Source organism: Motacilla alba, chromosome Z (assembly GCF_015832195.1).
Source record: "Motacilla alba alba isolate MOTALB_02 chromosome Z, Motacilla_alba_V1.0_pri, whole genome shotgun sequence".
Classification (NCBI taxonomy): domain Eukaryota; kingdom Metazoa; phylum Chordata; class Aves; order Passeriformes; family Motacillidae; genus Motacilla; species Motacilla alba.
In genome coordinates this window covers 3,324,283-3,344,945 of record NC_052046.1, presented here as the reverse complement: position 1 = coordinate 3,344,945, position 20,663 = coordinate 3,324,283, and the positions used below count along the sequence as shown (strand labels likewise).

Sequence of the window (20,663 nt, the reverse complement as noted above, 5' to 3'; positions counted from 1 at the left end):
CACTTAATAAAATACAGAAAATTGCATTTTATTTTGGTACATAAATACTGGTAGTGGGGGACTGTGGCATTTAGAAGAGAGAATCACTCCACCAGAAAACTCACTTCAGCAAAATGATGCAGTCCAGTTGAGCCCTTTTTATGATCTGAGAAATGACTGTTTTTATGGCACACTAAATAAAACCTGCTATTTGAGCTGGAGGTTTATTAGTAAAGGTGATTTTGTCATAGCTGGGGAGGGAGGGGAGGAAGGAGAGGTGAGGGATGAACATCAAAGCAGAGATAGGTGTCATTCACGAAAAGCACGGCAATGTCCCAAAAATGCAGCACCTACCATCATCACATCACCTAGCACCACCAGAGAGACATTTTATGTCACCATTTTTTTGTTTTTGTTGCTCCAGTACATTACTACAAGCCTGGTTAAATTTCTCCTATTGGGAAAGACTTGGCTATAGGTGTGGTGAGGAACCTGCAAAAACATCTGTATGGAAGAGTTATCTGCAGGGAGTCAAATCCAGGGGATGGTGAAATTGGTTCTTATAGGAGAGCAGTCAGATTTAGTCAGGGCAGCTTGTGATTTTGCAGCTGTCCAAAATCACCTCTTCTATGGTCTTGAAAGAGGACTTGCAGCTGAGCATTTTTCTTCCTGCAGCAAATGTCCATGCCCCAGGAGTCCCAGTGCACTGCTGGGCATCCTTCTCCAAACCTTTCTTCCATCATTCCTTGAAGATCCCATGCATTTAAAATCCCCTGACTGAAGAAAAAAAAAATCTTCAACAACTCTGTCACAGGGGCATCATCTCTAGTCCAGAAACAGAGATGTCTGCCATGCTTTGGCCTCTTCAAGGTGTGCAAGGAAATTTCCCCAGCCATCACTTCCTGGGTTTCTAGGCAAAACAGGAGACGAATCACTTTTTATGAGATAACAGTGGTGAAAAATAGTCACGTGTTATGGGGAAACTGGAGCATAAATCTCCTAAAGCGCCACTCATCCTGTTGCCTTTCGCAAATGGAATAGGTTCCACTTCATGTCTGCTGGGATTGATATTCCCTGCACTCAGTGTGCAAGGGAAGATGAGAGTGTTCCTATTCCCTTCTGTCAGAAAGGTATGATTTTACTGCTGAGAACAAAGCAGAAGCCCACTTTGCAGTCTGATCTGAGACCAGCTTTTTGGGAGGATCCAGAGCACATCCTGCCTGCGGATGTGTACACCCCACAGCACCCACTGGCTTTGCACAAAGTGCAGTGGCTCTTTGGTGTGCCCAGTGGAGCCAGAAATTCACCACGTATGACCTCTCTAAGCAGACTTTGCAAAGGAAATTAACCTCCCCCGTTTTGGTTCAGGTCAATGGAGTTCATCTTTTCACAGTGTATTTGCTGAAGGCACAAGCAATGCTCTCACTGAATTCATGGAACAGGACTCAGATCTTCATTCAGGGAAGTCAGAAGACACTGTGTATTTGACCCATCCTGCAAATTTCCAAAGGGTTTATAACCCAGCTGCTCCTGATAGATGTTCTGGCAGATTTCTGGACTTTTTTTCTAATGCTGTTGCACATTTAATACTCCATGCTAGACCTTAGCTGCAATCAAGATGCTTTGAAAGAATTAATCTGGCGGTCAGTAACTGCTAAATGAAGTGCATGCTAAAAGAATGATGAGCTAACTGACTGCAGCTCACAGCTTTTATGAGCTTCCCCAAATGCCTGTTTTCAGGTGAATTCAGCATCTCCTTGACATTTAAGGACTCAATTTATAATCAAATTATTTAACTCTAGTGGAAAGAATCACTGGCCTCGATGGAAAAGCCATTTATATTTCTCCCATCCCTCAGAAAAAAAAAAAAAAAAAAAAGAATATTCAAGGTAATGCTGCAATTCCTATATTAAATGAAGGATAAAAGAAACCTTTCAATGCAAATTAAGAACTGCAGGCTTTTAAAAATTATAGCAGAAATTTAAAGTGCACAGCTGTTCACATCCTTATTTCCAGTTTAGCAATCTCAGACATGCTGAGGGCAGCTAAGATGGTGAAGGGCCTTGAGGAGAAGCCACATGGGGATCAGCTGAGGTCACTTGATCTGTTTGGCTGGAGAAGACACAGGTCAGACCCCAGTGCAGTTACATCTTCCTCATAAAGGGAAGAGGAGAGGCAGGCACTGATCTCTGCTCCGTAGTGACCACTGACAGGACCTGAGGGAATGGCCTGAGGCTGAGTCAGGGGAAGTTTAGGTTGGATATCAGGAAAGGTTCTTCACCCAGAGCATGGTTGGGAACTGGAACAGGCTTCCCAGGCAGTGGTCACAGCACTAAACCTGACAGACCTCAAGAAGAGCTTCTACAATGCTCTCAGGCACAGGGAGGGATGTTGGGGTGTCCTGTGCAGGGGCAGGAGTCTGACTCGATAATCCTTGTGGGTCCCTTCCAACTCACCCTATTCTGTCATTCTGGGATTCTGGCATTAACATCCTAGAAAACACCAAATCTTTCAGAGATTAGCACCCCTTAATGCTCCCATTTCTGCAGGTCCCAGTCTGTCTTGGGATCCTTCTGCAGTTTTATTTTGGCTGAGCCACTGTACACATGTGCGTTGTCCTCTACAGCTTGAAATTGCAGAGGAAAGTGGAATATCAAGATGAGGTAGAAACTTGGACAAGAAATGTCATAGTGACACGCTGGTGTGAGCAGGTTGAGCTCCACAGAATTAACCATTCCTGAAGGAATGGAAGTATGTTTTATATATGAATAATAAAGCCTTAATATCACTCCTGCAGTTAAGTTCATTAGCAAGGGTTTTGAACAAATGAAAGCACTCAGCTCAGCGAAGATGCCTTGCTCTGCGAGCCCTGGCTTTGTGGATGTGATGTCTGAAACACTTGCCTAAAAATCCTCGCACTGGCTTGAGGCCAAACAAGGACAAACCAGGGTGATCTCAGCAGTTGAGTGGGGAAAATTGTATGAGCCCCGTTGTAGTCCACCTTAGCTGGAGCCCAATTGTTCTCTCCCAGCTGCCTAAACCGAGGTGGCAAACAGTGTTATGGTTAAACACGATATTTAAACTGCATTGTTATGTCAGTGATGATGGGTTCTTTGTTGGAGATGACAGAAAAATCCCATTGTTTAGGGTTTTCCCAGACTCAGTGCTTAATACAAAGCTCTGAAAAGCACAGGGTTGTTTAAACATTTGATAAAGAAAATCTGTGCAGCGATGAGTCTATTCCACCAGTAAGGAGCAGATCAGCCTGCAGCGCCAAATCCTACCTTTATAAATTCAACATGTTGCTGCAATTTGACAAAATAAAATCCTCAATCCCTCCATGTGGAAAATAGAAGTGTCTGCAAAGCAGCAGCAGATTGAAACAGTGTGCAAATTATTCAGTTTAAAGTTGGTAGCAAAATGAATTTGGAATAACTTTGGAATTTCTGAATTATTTAGGAAATCAAGACGCTTTACCAGGAATGCATGAAAAATTACAATTCACAACCATGGGAGCATCTTTGTACTGTTCAGTAATCTCTGCATTGATTTGTCTTTTCCTTGGATAAGTGCTTTAGACAAGGTATTCTCAAAACAATCATGATGCCAAAGCCTGAACTTCAGTTTCTCTGTATTGACACAATCGCACAAACACACTCCACAGTCTGGGATGTTTTGTTTGGTGAATGGACACAAAGAGGTGTTGCTTGGCTTTTAATTAACCGACTCCCACCCCATGCTGTGTCGTGCTCTCATGGGCATTTTCACATTAATTCCTGCCTCTCTTTGTATGTCAGATGAATGTTAAGGGGTTGGAACTAGATTATCTTTAAGGTCCCTTCTAACCCAAACCATTCTATGATTCTGTGATCCACACTCCTGTGAGCATGATGGTTGTTTGGGCTTTGTGCTCTTTGAGACCCTGGGAGATACAGAAGGAATAAACTCTGGGAGTGATAAATTTGCAACAGTACTCTGGAAAATGCCCTATTTTGGAACCATAGCAATTCATTTCATGTTACTGTTGCTGATGTATTTTCTATTGGTGTATCACTTTTAATTAAAACCCTGCATCAGTTTTGACTAGATTGAGTGGAGCCCCTCAGCAGACTCCACTGTTTGTACTTTCAGCAAGTGTCATTTTCTGGTTTGTATCCCTCATCCATGGCTAGAGTCACTGAGGACCCGAAGAAATTCCTAAGACCATTTCAGAGACTTGCAGTTATGAACTGACTAGACTTGATCACAGGCTCCTCACACCTCATGTCCATGACTGCTCAACCTGTAAGTCATCAGGCCAGAGTTATATTTGCCTGAGCCTGCTGTCTCCTCCACTTGGCATCTTTTATTTACAGAGTAATTCTGCCCTGGGAAAGCTCAGTGCACTCACCAAAAGACATGAAATATCTCCAACCTGTAGCTCTGATTAGAGCCTGCAAGTGAGCAGTTTACAGCCATCCCACTGGGACATGAGGGGAAATGCTCAATTTTGAGCAAAAGTATGAGCTGAGCCAAGATTATTTATTCATGTGCTGGAGCTAGAAATCTCAGGTTTTTTTCTTTCTTTCAAAGGGTTTTTTCTTCTCTAGTAACATGTGTTCATGCATGTCTAGGAAGCAGAAATTAAAGAGAAAGCTTTTTCAAGAGGGACAAATAATTTGGAGATTCTCCAGTTTTTAGGAACTCGGGACAAGAACAGAGAATGATTTTTCAGAATGCCAATTGCATTTTCAGTCAGTGCCTGCAGATTTATTCATTCAGCTTGGAACATCTCAGGCTGACAGTTTGCTAGACACCAAAGTTCTGTTATAAGGATTGTCTGGAGTACTTTTGGGTATAAACCCAAGTTAAGCAGCTCTGAATTCAGGCTCGCCTTCCCTCTGAGCTGGCTGGGTACAAGGAAGATTCACTCTGCATGAAGCACCTCTGCCACAGCAAACTGCTGTGCCTGAGCTAAAACCCTCCTCTGCATGAGTAGGAGACAGCACCTGGGGATCCAGCACCTTTCCAGCTCAGGGGGAAAAGCAGAGCATGTGCCCCCATACATCGCAGGTTCACCCCATGGATTTCCCATGACATGCCAGCTCCTAGGTGGCAAAATTGACACAAAAATGCTTACAAGTTCCTAGACCACACAGAGGTTTAATGTGATGTTTTGATTTGTTGAGATTTGCTCTTGCTGGTGAGGCAGGGGTGGCCCTGAGATAAAAGAAAGCACTTCCCAATACCCTGTTTTAAGTGACAATATGCATTTAGGGAAGACCTTCCTCCTCTTCTTTTCTTTATTCTTTTTCTTTTTTTCTTTTTTTCTTTTTTTCAATTTTGTTTCCATCCCTATGAAGAAGATAACAAAGGATGGCATGTCCTCAGAGCACACTGATGTGTCACTGTGGATGCCAATCCCCACAGACGCTCCTCATGTTATTAATTTTTAAAACAAACTTGCTGATTGAGGTTCTGACTGCCTTTAAATTGTCTCTACAAGGAGACTGTGTACTAATTAACCCACAGAAACAATCAATGATGTACCTTTTTCAAGTTTCAGGGTGATTAGAATATGAAAATGAAGAGCACAATGGTGCAGATGTTTTAAAATCACAGCAGACAGCAATTAGTGACATGGGAACCAGCTGCTTATCTCTCCAGATAAAGCCTCTTAATAGGGAATTACACTTGAGGAGCCATTACACAGATGGATCTGCGAATGATTTAAAGAGGGGGCGTTGTAGTATTAACTTTGATTTGCAAGCCAGATTCTTGACAAGCTTTATGTGTGTTACCTCCTAAAAAAGGTGTGTTTGGAGTAGGAGGGAACCATCCCTTTAAGCACTCAGATTTTTTTGTTTTCAGGTGTTGGGTTTTCTAAATGTATATTTTATTGTAATTTTTAAAAAAGTTGGTTTTTTTTTAATATATAATAATTGTTATTATATTACCAGACCATTGATTTTGCTGTTGTCATCTCCCCCCAGTTTTTGCATTTGGATTGGAAGCAGCGTGTGGGTTTGGATGGAAGCTCAGTCATGAGAACAAGTATGCAGACTGAAGCATCCTAAAAGAGTCCCTGGGGGATAGATTCTGTTGCTGGGTGCTACTTGCAGAGTGGGATGTTCCCCATCCTGGGACTGGTACAGCATCATCTCCTCAGCTGCAAGGGCTGCATACCAGAATAAAACTGTTTTGGGGACAAATCACATCTGCAGGTGCAGGGTTGCACAGGATTGGAGACACAGCATAAAACCTCTTCTTGTCTGTGACCAGTGTTCGCCAGTGTATGGGATCTATCCTGCTCACAGATCTGCCCACCACTGCCAGGGCTGAGGCCTGAAACTCAGGAGTTTGTCATTCAAATCTTATTCTACTAATAAGAGGATTCTAATCTTAATCTACTAATAAGAGGATTCTAATCTTATTCTTATAGTCTAAGGTTTAGACGCGCTGGATCAGGTTGCTCAAGCCTTTTTGTAGTTACAAAAGCTATCATCTTCTTGTTGTGTATTTTGTTTTCTTTAAAGGAAAGTTCGGATTATTTAACCTACTAAAAACATTCTGTAAACTGTATATGAAGAGAAATATTGACCAAGTATGCTGAGCAGTAGTAAAATTACATGAGTTAATTTACACTTCTGCTTCCATAAAAGAAGAAGGAGCAGACTCTCAGTGCAGAATATTTGGCTGTGGAAGAAAATCCCATTTAATGAAAGGGCAAATGACAAGCAGAGGCCAGCACTGAAGTTTGAAGCATTTTTAGGGTCTTATAAACTAAAAAGTAAATACAGATAAATCCTTCTGTTTTCATGAAAAAAAGCCCACTGTTCCTAATGCTGGTCTCAGCTGGCTGCCGTAGGAACTCTGTGTGAGCCAACAGCCCCATGGAGCTGGAGTGTGTTACATACTTACTGACAAATAAAGTAAAGAATTTGGGTGAAAGGTATCAAGATATCAGTTTCTTAAGATTCCCTTACCATCCTGACAGGTCTGACATCTCTGTCAGCTTAGCAGTCTTGGCTTAGCTGAGCTAGGCCTCATTGGCTTTTTGGGATGATGCTCACACAGCAGGGAAAACTGAAGCCTAAGCATTAGAACCAATGAGATCAAACAGCAGCCCAGATGAATACATGGGGAATAAAATACACTTGGCCACATTACTTTCAACTGATTTAGTAGTGCTTTTAGGTAAACAGTCCCCACATATCCATTTCAGCCACTGAAACCCAACCTGCTGCAGCAAAACTGTCTCTAGTCACTGTGCTGCAGAGGAATTATTTTTGGGTGGTATGGATGTTCTGGCAAGGTAGAGCCAATAAACGTTTCACTGGAAGAAGTTTCATGAGGAAACCCAGCAGACTGTAATGTGCTTAGGCAGATATATAGTTCTGACATCCTGCTTAGGAAATGGAGTCCCCTGATCCAGCAGACCGGTCATTTTTTGAAGGCCTGTTGAAATTGGAGTGCTTATCTGCATGATTGAATGCCTCCAGAGCTGGCACCTTTGATGACATAGGCATATCATTCTCATGAATTTTAAGATCGATGTGGTGGTGGCCTGCGTTGCTGGAGCAATGACAGGGCTATCATTAGGGATGTGCTGGGAGTTGCATCATCACTATGTAATGTACAGGCCAAAGGAATGAGGCTGGAGGAGCCAAGCCATATATCAGCATTCATTGCTGATCTATAGCTGGCCTCTCCATTCTGAGCCCTTATTAACTGCCTTAAAATACAGATCAGAGATTATTTCTCCTTCTAGACCATGGATCTCCATGTGTGTGATAGATATGGAGGGAATAGGATGCTGCCAGAGTGTGATGTTTTTGTTCCCTGCTGCAACCCTCCTTCTTATCTTTTTGTTTTGTTTTGTTTTGTTTTTTTTCTTCCAAATGAAACGTTTCAGGTCATTTAGTTTCACAGCTCAGCACTTGGAAGTAACGTGGGTGTAAGAAGCTGGTTTGGCTGCAGCCAGCAGGCTGGGATCTCTTCAGGAACAGCCTGGCCCTGCCTCAGTGTGGGTGCTGGGGCCCAAGAGATGCCTCAGCCCGGCATTTCCAGGGCTTCTCCACATCACGAGTTGTGGTTCCTTGGGGAAATGAAGTTTTTTGTGAGGCTGGAGTGAAGCACAGCCATCTTCCCCTGGGACATCACCAGGGCATGGCCTGCCCACCTCCTTGTGCCTGGACACCCAGCCTAGGGGCTGGGCAGCCGGAGAAGCCCAAGTGGCCCAGGAAAAATGGACTTCAGGAGCTTTGGGATCAGTTTAAAATAATTTAAATAAAACAAGCTGTAAAACTCCAGAGCTGGTGCTGCTGGTTTCCCCTCCCTGGACCCATCCCAAGTTATGGACATGGATGGGCCCCCTTTTCAGAGGGAGGGCATCAGTGTGGGTTGTGTGTTCTGTGTGCTGCAGGGCTCGTGTGTGGGAGGCCACTGTGAGGAAGAGGAGGAGAAGGATTCATTCCCCAAGGGCTGTTTATGCTTTCAGCTATTTTCTCAGGCTGAGGAAGCCGGGTGTTGCTCATCCACGACATCTGCAGCTCCACCACAGCTGCATGCTTTCATTCTCTCACTCCACAATTCCTGGAAATCTCTGTTTTCCCTGAGCATGGCTGGTCCATGTGTGTGACAGCTGAACTATCCACAGGATTTAAGACTCCCTGATTGCTGCTCAGACAATGGACCAGAACAACTCCATCATTATTGCCTATTCCAGAAAAGCCACATGTCTATATTTATATGGGCATGAAAGATAGCTCAGCATCAATTTGTCAATAATGTGCATGTTTAGTGGCCACTAAATAATGTGCCACGGGCTTGGGGTTGTCTTTTAAAACTTCTCTGAAGTTCCTCAGAACTAAGGATGCCTAATTTTCCCAACTCAGAGCCCTCTTATTCCCTTTTGCCTGCTTGCCCCAAAATTTGTATTGCAAACACTCTAAAGGGAGATCTAATGGGCTACTGATAGAAACTTAATTGTAACAGGGTGTTTGAAGGAACACAAAGCACACAGAATTTATCATCTACTTTTCTTTCCTTGGTTTTGTTTTTATTTTCAGTCTCATCATTTGTTTGACATTCACAACAGTGTCAGTAGTTTGTACAAAAGCAGTTGTATGGTCTGACCCAGAGCTTTACAAAATAAAGCTGCAAAATCAAAAAAAAAACCCAAAACAGATCAACCAAAGAAAGTAAAAAACAAATAGATAGATACTTTTGCTTTAAAAGGAAAAAGTTACAGCTGAAGTAAACAATTTTTTTTCAGCTGGAGGCTCACCAAGAGAAAAACAGTAGAGTTTCTTTTGCTCTGGAAGACTCTTCAGCATAATTCTGCCCTTGCTGTAACCTCTGCGGCTTGAAGAGCTCCTGTCAGAGTAGAAATCATGTTGAAAATATCTCTCACCAACATTGCAAATAGCAGAGTTTTAAAATGGAAAGGGAGTAATGCAAATCTTGAACCTGCCAAGTGTGCCTCACACACTTGACGCTATGCATATGATTTTAAGCACTAAGTATGCAGGGATGGCTTCCATGTGGAAATTCAAGTTAAATCTTTGCAGAATCTGCCTTCATAAGGAAGTGGACACATGGGTTTTCCTCTTGTTTGTTACAACTTCCAAGATAATTTTGCAGTTTTCTTGTTTACAATAATGAATTTAATTGCTGCTGTTGAGCCTCAAGTTCTGTGAGTGATTATTTTTCAGGAAAAAGGCATTCTCACCAGGAGGTTGAGTTGCACCATTCATCCATTGAAAGGGGATATTTCACTTGTGTTTTAAATTAAAAATCAATAGAATATGTTCCCTTAGTAATTTTGCATTTATAGAAATATTTCCACTGTTTTTAGAGTAAGGAAACCAAACAAAACTTGTTTACTGCGCATGAAATCTAAATGCAAATTTGGCTCAAGTATAGGAAGATTTTATAAAGGTTCCTTACTCTTATAAAGTCATTGTTATTATTCACTGCATAAATAAAGAGCTGCAGCCAGTGGTTATGAATGGGCTGCTAAACTAATTTTATTTTTTCCTGTTTATTTTCTGCTCCCTTCCAGGTTTATGACAGGCCACAAAAACATTCTGCTCTGCACTATGATCCGGGCCTACAACAAGACTTCACCAGTGACACCTTAAAATCAAAACACCAGCAGAAAAGTAGCAACCAGCACCACCACATCGACTGGTCAGTGAGCTCCGACACTGGACCCGCTTCTCAGAGCTGCTTCATCAACACAGAGCCCAGTAGAGAAGCAATTAGTGCCACCAAGGTCTCTGCTCTGGAGCCAGGAGTTTCCTACAGCAAATCCCAGGCCAAGAAGTCCTGCAGCAGCAGCAGCAGCAGCAGCAGCTCATGGGGGCAGCTGTCGGTCAGTAGTAAAGAGCTGGCGATTTGCAGCGCAGTCCCGTCGCCCAGTGGCATCAGCACGGCTGCCCAGCCGAGCAGTGCCTCCGAGTGCAATGGGCTTTTGCCTCTTGGAGATCAAGAGGGAGCTGTGCAGCTGGAGGCCCCCGATCAGCCTGCTGGAAGTACGAAGAAGAAGTCCAGCAAAAAGGACTTGATGAGCCAAACCATCCAAACCACAGATATGGAGTGGGTAAAGAGCGCTCAGAAAGCATTTGACAGCAAATCCCATGACAGCATGGAAGGGAAAAAGGAGTCTTACTCGATGGACAGCATGTTGGATATGTCACCCTCAAAGCAGAATCCCGTTTCTGCCAGCACTTGTGAAAGCGACACCAATCACGTACGCATTACTATCCCAATAAAGTCTCCGACAACAGATGCGTCTGGCCACAAAAGGAAAAAGAGGCAATCCATTAAATCCTCCATAGAGAAAACTATCCAGGAGAAAAGCCTGCCTTCCGTGCTTGCTTTGAGCAGTGAAATGGCAAACAGGACCAGCTCTCAACCAGAGGGGAGTAAAAAAGATCTTCGAGCCGTAAAGCCAGGAAAAGTGATTGAAAATGAGTCCCCCTTAGTAGCAATTGACAGTGGTGTGTTCACAGACAAAGCGTCCCCTAACAGTGCAGCCCGACCCAGAAAACCTCTACCTGTGACATCCACTCTCCTACCCACCAATCTTTCCACAGCTGGCAAATTACCTGACATCCAGCACCCCAAACATGCAGCTAAACGTCGGTGGACCTGCAGCAAACCTAAATCTATTCTTCGGGAGACCTCCCTGACGACGTCTGAGAAGCTGATGGTGGAGCCTCCTTCAGCCTATCCCATCACGCCATCCAGCCCTCTGTATACCAATACAGACAGTCTTACTGTGATCACACCTGTCAAGAAAAAAAGAGGACGACCAAAGAAACAGCCTTTGCTCACTGTTGAAACCATTCATGAGGGGACTTCCACCAGCCCAGTGAGCCCAATCAATCGTGAATTTCCAGGAACAAAGAAAAGGAAGAGGAGAAGGAATCTGGCCAAGTTTGCCCAGATGGTTCCAGGAGAGGACAAGTCCATCAGTGAACTCAAATTTCACAAAAAGGTCGGGAAACTTGGGGTCTTGGATAAGAAGACCATCAAGACCATTAACAAAATGAAAACCCTCAAGAGGAAGAATATTCTCAATCAGATCTTGTCCTCCTGCTCCAGCAGCATAGCTCTGAAAGCAAAAGTCCAGCCACCAACTAGTGCTGGGCCGACCACCATTGATGCCAGGCTAGGGAAGCAGATCAATGTCAGCAAGAGGGGGACTATCTACATTGGTAAAAAACGGGGCAGAAAGCCAAGGGCAGAGCTGCAGCCTCAGCCGGAAGAACCTAAGACAGCCATCAAGCACTCAAGGCCTGTTTCCAGCCAGCCAGAAAACCCAGCAGTGCCTTCCAACCTGCAGTCACTTGTGGCATCGTCACCAGCAGCTATTCATCCGCTTTCAACACAATTAGTGGGGATCAACGGCAACCTCAGCCCTGCAAGCACTGAAACTAATTTTTCAGAGTTAAAAACTATGCCAAATCTTCAACCTATCAGTGCTCTTCCTACAAAAACCCAGAAAGGAATGCACAGTGGAACTTGGAAGCTGTCTCCACCCAGGCTAATGGCTAATTCACCTTCTCACCTCTGTGAAATAGGTTCTCTGAAAGAAGTCACGCTGTCGCCAGTGAGCGAGTCTCACAGTGAGGAAACCATACCAAGCGACAGTGGGATAGGTACAGACAACAACAGTACCTCTGACCAAGCCGAGAAAAGCTCAGAATCCCGCCGGAGATACTCCTTTGATTTCTGCACCCTGGACAATCCAGAGGCTATCCCATCTGACACCAGCACAAAGAACAGGCATGGTCACCGGCAGAAGCATCTCATTGTGGATAACTTTCTCTCTCACGAAAGTATTAAAAAGCCAAAGCACAAGAGGAAAAGGAAAAGCCTGCAGAACAGAGATGACCTCCAGTTTCTGGCAGACCTTGAGGAACTCATCAATAAGTTTCAAGTGTTCAGGATTTCCCATAGAAGTTATACATTTTATCATGAAAATCCATATCCCAGCATCTTCAGGATTAATTTTGATCACTACTACCCTGTGCCATATATCCAGTATGACCCATTGCTCTATCTTCGCAGGACCTCTGATATGAAGTCTAAGAAGAAGCGTGGTAGACCTGCCAAAACCAATGACACCATGACAAAGGTGCCTTTTTTACAAGGGTTCGGTTACCCTATTCCCAGTGGGAGTTACTATGCACCCTATGGAATGCCTTACACATCAATGCCTATGATGAATCTTGGTTACTACGGTCAGTATCCAGCTCCTTTGTACCTGTCTCACACGCTTGGAGCGGCTTCCCCATTTATGAGACCTACCGTGCCCCCACCCCAGTTCCATGCAAGCTCTCATATGAAGATGTCCACCACTGCCAAACACAAAGCAAAACACGGAGTGCACCTACAAACCCCTGTGGGAATGGGCCTTGGAGACATGCAGTCCTCCTTGGCTCCTCCAAAGGTTGGAGGAACGAGCCTTTCAAGCGGCCGACTTCACAAAAGGAAACACAAACATAAGCACAAGCATAAGGATGAGCGGATATTGGGCACTCACGAAGACCTGAGTGGTCTCTTTGCTAGCAAGTCCACTGGCTTCTCCAGCCACGCCATCAGCGAGAGGCTGAGTGGCTCAGACAAAGACCTGTCCTTGCTCAACGAGAAGAGCAAGCATAAGGAGAAGCAGAAGCACCAGCATTGTGAAACCGGGCACAAAGGCTCAAAAAGTAACTTTGAAGTGGATACGCTGTCTACGCTATCACTTTCTGATGCCCAGCAGTGGTCACAGAGTAAAGATAAAAGTGACTCAAGCAGTGATCCCATTGACTCTTGCACAAAGAGATACTCTGGTAATACTGAGAGTAATGGAAGGTCAGAGTCCCTGGACATGTTTGGTGAAATAAATTCCTCAAGTGAGAAGCGGGACAATGATGCAAGTGGGAATAAAAGAAGAAGCTTTGAAGGCTTTGGAACTTACAGGGAAAAGGACATTCAGCCCTTCAAGACAAATAGGAAGGACAGAAGTACTTTTGATTCTTCAGCCTCTTCAGGTAAGCTTTGTTTAGTTCCATTTTACTTTGACTATTTACTGCACTTGAATTTCAATGCTGAACAAAGAGGGACTCACCATTTACAGCAAATACATTTATGTGATAATAACTTTTCTGCCTTTTGTGAAGAAAGATCTGACTGTCATTCTTCATCCAAACTTAGGGGAGATCAACAAGAAAGTTGGCCACATCTTAAGCCCAAAGTTTTACAAGTCTTTGAGTTGTTACACAGCACTTTTATAAATATTTGTCCTGCCTTCCCCTATTTCTCACAGCTTGTTGCACTTTCTAAAATCTGACCATTGCATTCTGCAACAGCAGCAATTGCTGGCAAGGTGGTCGTCCCTCTAGTCAGTGTCTAACGTCACATGATCAAAGTCACTGTCCAGCATTTGGGAGAAGAGCAGGGAGTCTCTGCTCTGGCCCTTGACGTGACCAAAACCCATTAGTTGATGGGGTGGGCCAGACAGGTGGGAAGGTATGAAGCTGTGTCTGCGTCCCATTAATGTGTTCTACTGCTGATCCAGAGGCATCCACCATGGTGATGGCTGGGCTGAATATTTGGAGATCCTGGGTACAGTCCTAATGCAAATCTGTCACTTCCAGTCCGCGGGTGTCATGTAAAATAATTACCCTGAGCATTGAGTGGCTGTGGGAAGGGACTGGTGTCATGGAAACAAACCCTTTCCAATGGACTCTGAAGAGTTTTAGGTCTCATGATTTGGAAATATAAGCTGGGTAGATGAAGAGGGAGGAAGCTCCTTTCAGCTGCTAAGGACATCTGTTCCTCTCCTGCAGAGTGGGGAAAAAGGGAATCTGAATCTTGCCTGAGAGACTGAATTGTACTTTACAATAGGGAGCTGCTTTTGTGATGACACAGAGGCAGGTGTTTTGGTGCATTACAAATGAATTTAGCTTGGGAGCAAGCCCAGTGCCTCTACACCATCAGATATTTATGACAAAGCAGATTTCACACTTAGCTCTGGGAAAGGGTGAACTTTTCTGAACCAACTAGTGGTGGATGAGATTCTGATGTGCTTAAAAAGAGCTTCAAAGAAAAGTAGCTGATAGCCTTCAAAATTAAAATAAAATTAACTGAGAACACAGGAGTAGAGAATTTGTACAACTTGCCAATGAAAGGCTCTAAAGTTTTTTACTGACTTGTAACTGATCGAGTTCCAAAGACTGCTCATGCTTAAGCCACCTAAACATTTCCAATTCCTTCACTGAGACCAGAATCTAAAATACAGTAGTGAAAAGCAGTCTGAAATGACAGATTACCCCAAGAAACATTCACATTCATGATATCATATTAGACCTGTTGCGACGTCAAAAGATGATAACATCCAAAAATAAGTTTCTGAACATCAGAATTTCAACATACCTGACAAGGAACAAAGGCATTCTCCACCAAGTGCTGCAGTGGCTATTTCATTAAGGAAGTTGGGTCCTGCCACATAGGATTAAAAGGCTTCAAAGTGTTTAACAAGCTTATTTTTCAATTTTTTTTTTTTTTTTAATGGAAGTTCACATTTTCCACAGTTTGGTAACAGCTTTTGCATTTGTAGCCTTTTTGCTCTTTGAACAGAAGATGTTTGCTAAATCTGTAATGTTCAATATATTTCACTAAGGCATAGCAAACTGTCAAAATTCCCAACAGTGTTGAACTCAAATTAGTTTCCAAAGTAGGGGCATGATTGCCACCAGACTAATTTGAAGATGGAATTAGTAAAGCAAAAGTCGATTCATGTTATTTTCCTTCACTTTATTCCCCATGACAATAAAAGTACAAGATGGAGGGCTAGAACTTGTCATGGGAGTGCCATAAGATTTGCAGTTTAAACTTTTTAAACTAGCTCTTGTTTAAACTGTTTTGGTTTTTTTTTTTTTTGCTCTTCATGCTTACAGCCACACAGCATTCCCTATGACCTAATCCATCACCTCTCAGATTATTAATCCATTTCTTCATTGTCATGCTATTATTTAGATGGAAAAATCATCAGCAGTTAGCTAAGCAGAGCCAGATAACCAGAGCCATACCTTGCACTACAAGGAAAAATACTAAAACTAAGCAGCTCTGCCAAGAAAAGCCTGGAGCCAAGACTGCTCATTAAAGCCTAGAAACATCTGTGTGCTTATGAATGCCTAAGATCTCAGTGCAGCTTTTTTCCTCTCTGCCTTTGACCTTCACTGGGATTCCCAGCAGAGGTCTGCACTTGAGTCTAGCCATAACTATTTAACCAGTTCCCACAGAGGGAGGATTGCTCTCTTCCATGATAACCTTCACCTTCTTCCTCCTCACTCACCTTGCATTTCCCTGAGGAGGTTAAACAGGGATTGACTAATCAGAAAAATATAAGGTAAAAGAAAAAAAAAATAAAAGCCCTGTGAGAACATGTATGTCCATCCCAAGAGGCAACTTCCATAGCCTGATTGCTCTTTCCCTTCAGTATTTGTCATCTATCACAAGTTAAAAATAATATATAGATAAGAGGAGACATCCTGAATATTCTGATGGAAGCTGAAATTAGATTTGTATCACAATTTCAGTGTTATCTCTACTGCAGTGGCATTTTGGTGTGCTCAGTACTGCCATTTGCAACTTCATTGCATTATTCTGGAGATAAAATATGTAGCAAAACTTACGCACACTCAGTGGATGTATCTGTGATGGGAGGGATGAGAGAACCATTTATGGTTTTTTGGTGATTCAGGCACTGCAATTTGTTTGAGTGTGGTGTGCAGATGCAGGTACCATTGTATTGTTGTTAATTGATGTTTTTGTCTCTGTTGTGACAGCACTTAGCCATTTCCGAGAAGTTTGGCGTTCCTTGGTGATGAATAGTGGTCCTGCTTATGGTAGAAAACAGTCCTGTGCAATGTTTAAGCCTAGGTATCATTTTACTGTCTAGATAGATATAGGCCATAAAGTTGTCCTTCATACCTTTTGGAGAAGCTGGTTGAAGTCCTGGCTCAAGAAAAGTGCTGGCACAGATTTCCCAGAGAAATTATGGATATCCCATTCCTGGAATTGTTCATGGACTGGGCTGAGGTTTCAGTACTTGCGCTAGTGGAAGGTGTCCCAGCTCAGCCCAGGAGGTTTGGAAATAGATGACCTTTAATGGTCCCTTCCAACCAATCTATTCCTTGATTCTGTAATTTGATGTGGAAATCTGTGCCTGAAGTGAACAGACCCATTAAGGGAGTGTCACAAGTAACTTTGGGTGGTCACAACAAAAGTTTATTTCTTGTCCTGCACCAACCTGGACTCACTGGCCATTCTTTAGTGGAGAACTTGTGAGCTTTGAGCCAATGTACACCTTTTGGGAACACTTTGGGCTCAATGTGCAGTGTTAGTGCATATTGCTGCTTTCCCAATGGCCTGTTTCCACACCATTGTTCTGGTGTTCCTCCTTCCTTTCATAATTACAAGTTAATAGCTCTTCCCACCCACTCCTCATGTACTGTTGCATCCTGGTGCCTTTTTCTGAAATTGTTATTTTTGCTAAATTTCTTGTGCTCATGCAACCCTCCTGCATTTAGAAAGACTAATTAATCAAAACTGATTTAACAGTGCTTTTCTCTTTAGCTGAAGACTATTCCAGTGGCATTAGCCTGGCCTACAGACAAGAATACAGCAGGAAGTGTTTTAGATTTTGCCTTGCCACAGACACTTGGGAACATCCTAGACTTAGCTGTCAAGCTGTGTGCCACAAGCATTGGCTCAGTTGACTCCTTCCTTCCCACAGTCAGAGGTACACCTCAACACACTTGCAAAGCAGTCTTGGGGTCCCTCTGGCACTGAGTGACCTGAGGCACTGTGCACAGCTGGATGGCTGAGCCTTTCATCTGCTTTTCAGGAGTTACTGAAGCCCCAGGTGAGGGACCCAGAGAGAGGTCACAGATTGGTGCTGCAGCTGGGCTGGGGAGACTGAGAGTAGAGCTGTTTTAAAGAGGCCCTTGTGGCACACTCCACATCTCCTTGTCATGTGCCTGCCTGTTTCATGATGCTGGAGAAGAGACTTCCATTGCTTATGAGCAGTCTCAATGCCATAGCTCATCCCACAGGAAAAAAAAAAGCAAGATTGTTTGCCTGGTACCTTTTTCCTTAGGAGGAATAATGAGGAAAAGCACATTTAACCTTTTAAGATGCATAGATAAGATGGCAATTTGCATGTACAACCCGTCAGATTATGTCCTAGTTACAATCACTGCAGGCCAGGATGTAGCTGGAGGTGAAGCAGAGGTTGAGAGTTGCTATATGCAGGGCTACACTGCTGCTTTTCTTTCTAGTGAGACTAATCAAGGTCTGTACTACTTTACTGTCACACTATTTATGCCTCTTGTTGTTTTTTTTTTTTTTAAACTATGATTATATGAACAAAGATTGCCTTGCTTGTGTGTTGGGTATCACGGCTCAAAGATCAGCTAGGAAGTTCATTGGTTTTATCAGATGCAGCCCAGACACCACACATAGCATATTTACAGGAATATAAAGTTAATCATATGCAGCTATTAGTAAAGCAGTAATCATCAGTCTCTAAATGCTGGATAACTAGCATGACAAACATGCTTTATAAATTAATGCTTAACTTACCTACAAGCCTCCCAGGCTTTCCCCCCTCAATGTCCAGCAGTGCTACTTAGCTGAATTTCTTCTGACTAATTTCTGGCTTGACCTTTCCTCCTCACTTGTTTTGTACAGGGCTGGTTTCACTCTTGAAGGAATCAGTATCAGCTTTAGCCCTGATCACTCACAGTTTTACACTGAGAAGGGATCAGTATCTCAGTAGTGGATAAGCATATTTATGCTAAATGTATGTGGCAGATGTAGGTAAATGGTGTTAGCCAATTGCCTTATTAATTAAACTTCGCTGATTTTTCATATGATAATACTTTCCACAAAAAAAAAAATATTTTACATAGGTCTGGAATCACAGCGTTGGTTCATTATTCTTCAGTGAATACACTATTTCAGTGAGAGTGGAAACAGTAGAACCACGCAGTTTGATCCACTGTTTTGGGTCCCTTATGGCAAGACAGGTGTTGAGGTGCTGGAGCATGTCCAGAGAAAGGCAACAGACGTGGAGAAGTGTCTGGAGCACAAGTCTGATGAGGAGGAGCTGAGGGAGATGGGGAAGCAGGGCTCAGCCTGGAGAAAAGGAAGCTCAGGGGAGAGCTTTGGGCTCTCCACAACTCCCTGACAGGAGGGGCAGACAGGTGGGGGTCGTTCTCCTCTCAGGTAACAAACAATAGGAAAAGAGGAGAAGGCTTCAAGTTGCTTCAGAGGATGTTTAGATTGGATATTATGGAGGACTTCTTCACTGAAAATGTTTTTAAGAATTGGAACAGGCTGCCCAGTGAAATGGTGGACTCATTGTCCCTGAAGTGTCAAAAAAAAACATGCAAAAGCTGTGATTTAGTGATGAGCCTTGTCAGTGCTGGGGGAATTGTTGGACCTGGTGATCTTCGAGGCCTTCTCCAGCTTTAGTGCTTCTGTGTTTCTATGAACATCATGTGTAATGAACATTCTCTCACCTGACCAGCTTCAAGACATAAAATGAATGCCTGTTTCTGGCTGGGTCTTACATATATACCTGTGGATGAACCTTTGCACACTGAAACAAGAGAGAAGTGAATACTAGGTGACGCAGGAAGTTGAATAGATATCCAGAAAAACACATAAATAAGTCACCTGGCTTTCCTCAGTAGCAAAGATCTGACTCAACAGGACTTGTGTTTTGTATGGCACTGCGCGCATAAATTCAGGGACAGACTGATGTATGGTCTAGGAGTTTCAGGATATCTTAGTTTTCTCATGTAACTGCAGAAAAAAATGTCCTAATTTCAGTTAACCTCAGTGTTTGAGTGGGTGAAGGGGATAAAAGCAGTTTCCTGCCATACAGTGCCTCAGAGAGCTCTGATACTCACCAGAACCCAGTGAATGCAGCGTTAGAACCGTGGCAGTGCTTGAAGTGGATGGGAGAAGAGCCAGGTAAGAACTTCACTGACTGAAGATGTATGGGCTATCAACCACCCTCCCTTCCCCGGCTCTGCCTCTGCAAGGGTTTCCTCAGACACCCCAGGCTCCTACACAGCTTCCAGCAGCTGCAAAAGTTTTCCAAGCTCCAGTTTTAGTGGGGGTTTTTGTCCCTCCCACTGTGTCCTGTGATGAGGGACAAGTACTGTACAGTTACAGGGTGAGTGTTTGTGCCATCTGGCCCATAAAAGTTACCATCAGAGCTTTAAAAAAAAAAAACTCCATTATTTGTAAATACAGTTACATTCATCAAAACAGCTGTTTAGGACCCTGAATGTTTAGGAAACCAAACAAACCAAGCAAACCCAAACTACTGAAATTACTTCCAGAAGCATTATCTGCCCCTTTCGAATAAGTGCCCTTGTTTTCCACTTAGTTTTCTGTCAGTCCTATGGAGAGGACAGCAAGCCAGCATGACTGTTGGTCCTCTCTGCCTATGGTGTATCCTAAAGGGGCATGTTGCTGATGGGGAAAGTGAAGCAAAGCTTTCCTTGAAAGTGTTTTGACTAAGGCCATTTAAATGCAGTGAGTTTTGTCTTTGTTGTTGTTGTTTTAAGGCTACCTCTTGATTTACTGTGTTGCTTCCAATGTCTGCACTGACCAAGGAGAGAAGAAACAGGAGGGAAGCTGGAGTGGGAGAGGAAGCAGGACTATTTATCACCTAACCTAACTTTTATTTCCTCTCTTAATGATTGTATGTTTATTGCCCTGCCTGAGGCTCAGTACAAAGTCCTTTAGACCAGCAATGAATTAATCAAATTAAATTCTGTGACCCTTTTGCTTTTTGGGAGTATTACAAGCCTCCCAGTACCCTGCCTAATTTCTGCTTCTTACTTTGCTCTTTGTCCAACAGTCAAGCAGTTCTTCCTTCACAACTTGGCGTCTCCCAGCTATTTATCTTCACTCTCTCTGGCCAATGCCAGAACGTCTTGTTTGAAGTTTTTATTCAGACCACTGCTAGTTTATGAAGTTGTTCAGATTCCACGTTGGGTGTGCAGCTGCTTCACGTCAGACACAATTGGCCTCTGCTGGGCTCTTGGCTTTAAAAGGCGATAAAGAACCATGGCCAGATTCTCATCTCAGCCCAGCATAAATCAAGCGTCTCCCCATTGAAA

The 20,663-nt window shown here is 43.4% G+C and overlaps 1 protein-coding gene across 2 annotated transcripts in view; it reads left to right on the top strand.

Annotated features, from left to right (window-relative positions):
* Window positions 1-20,663, top strand: part of SETBP1 (SET binding protein 1) — a 268,091-nt gene that overhangs the window by 175,072 nt on the left and 72,356 nt on the right. For both annotated transcript variants that reach the window (XM_038123998.1, XM_038123997.1), the window contains one exon: window positions 10,025-13,508. In XM_038123998.1, the coding sequence (XP_037979926.1) occupies window positions 10,025-13,508 (3,484 nt within the window). The remainder of the gene's footprint in view (window positions 1-10,024; window positions 13,509-20,663) is intronic.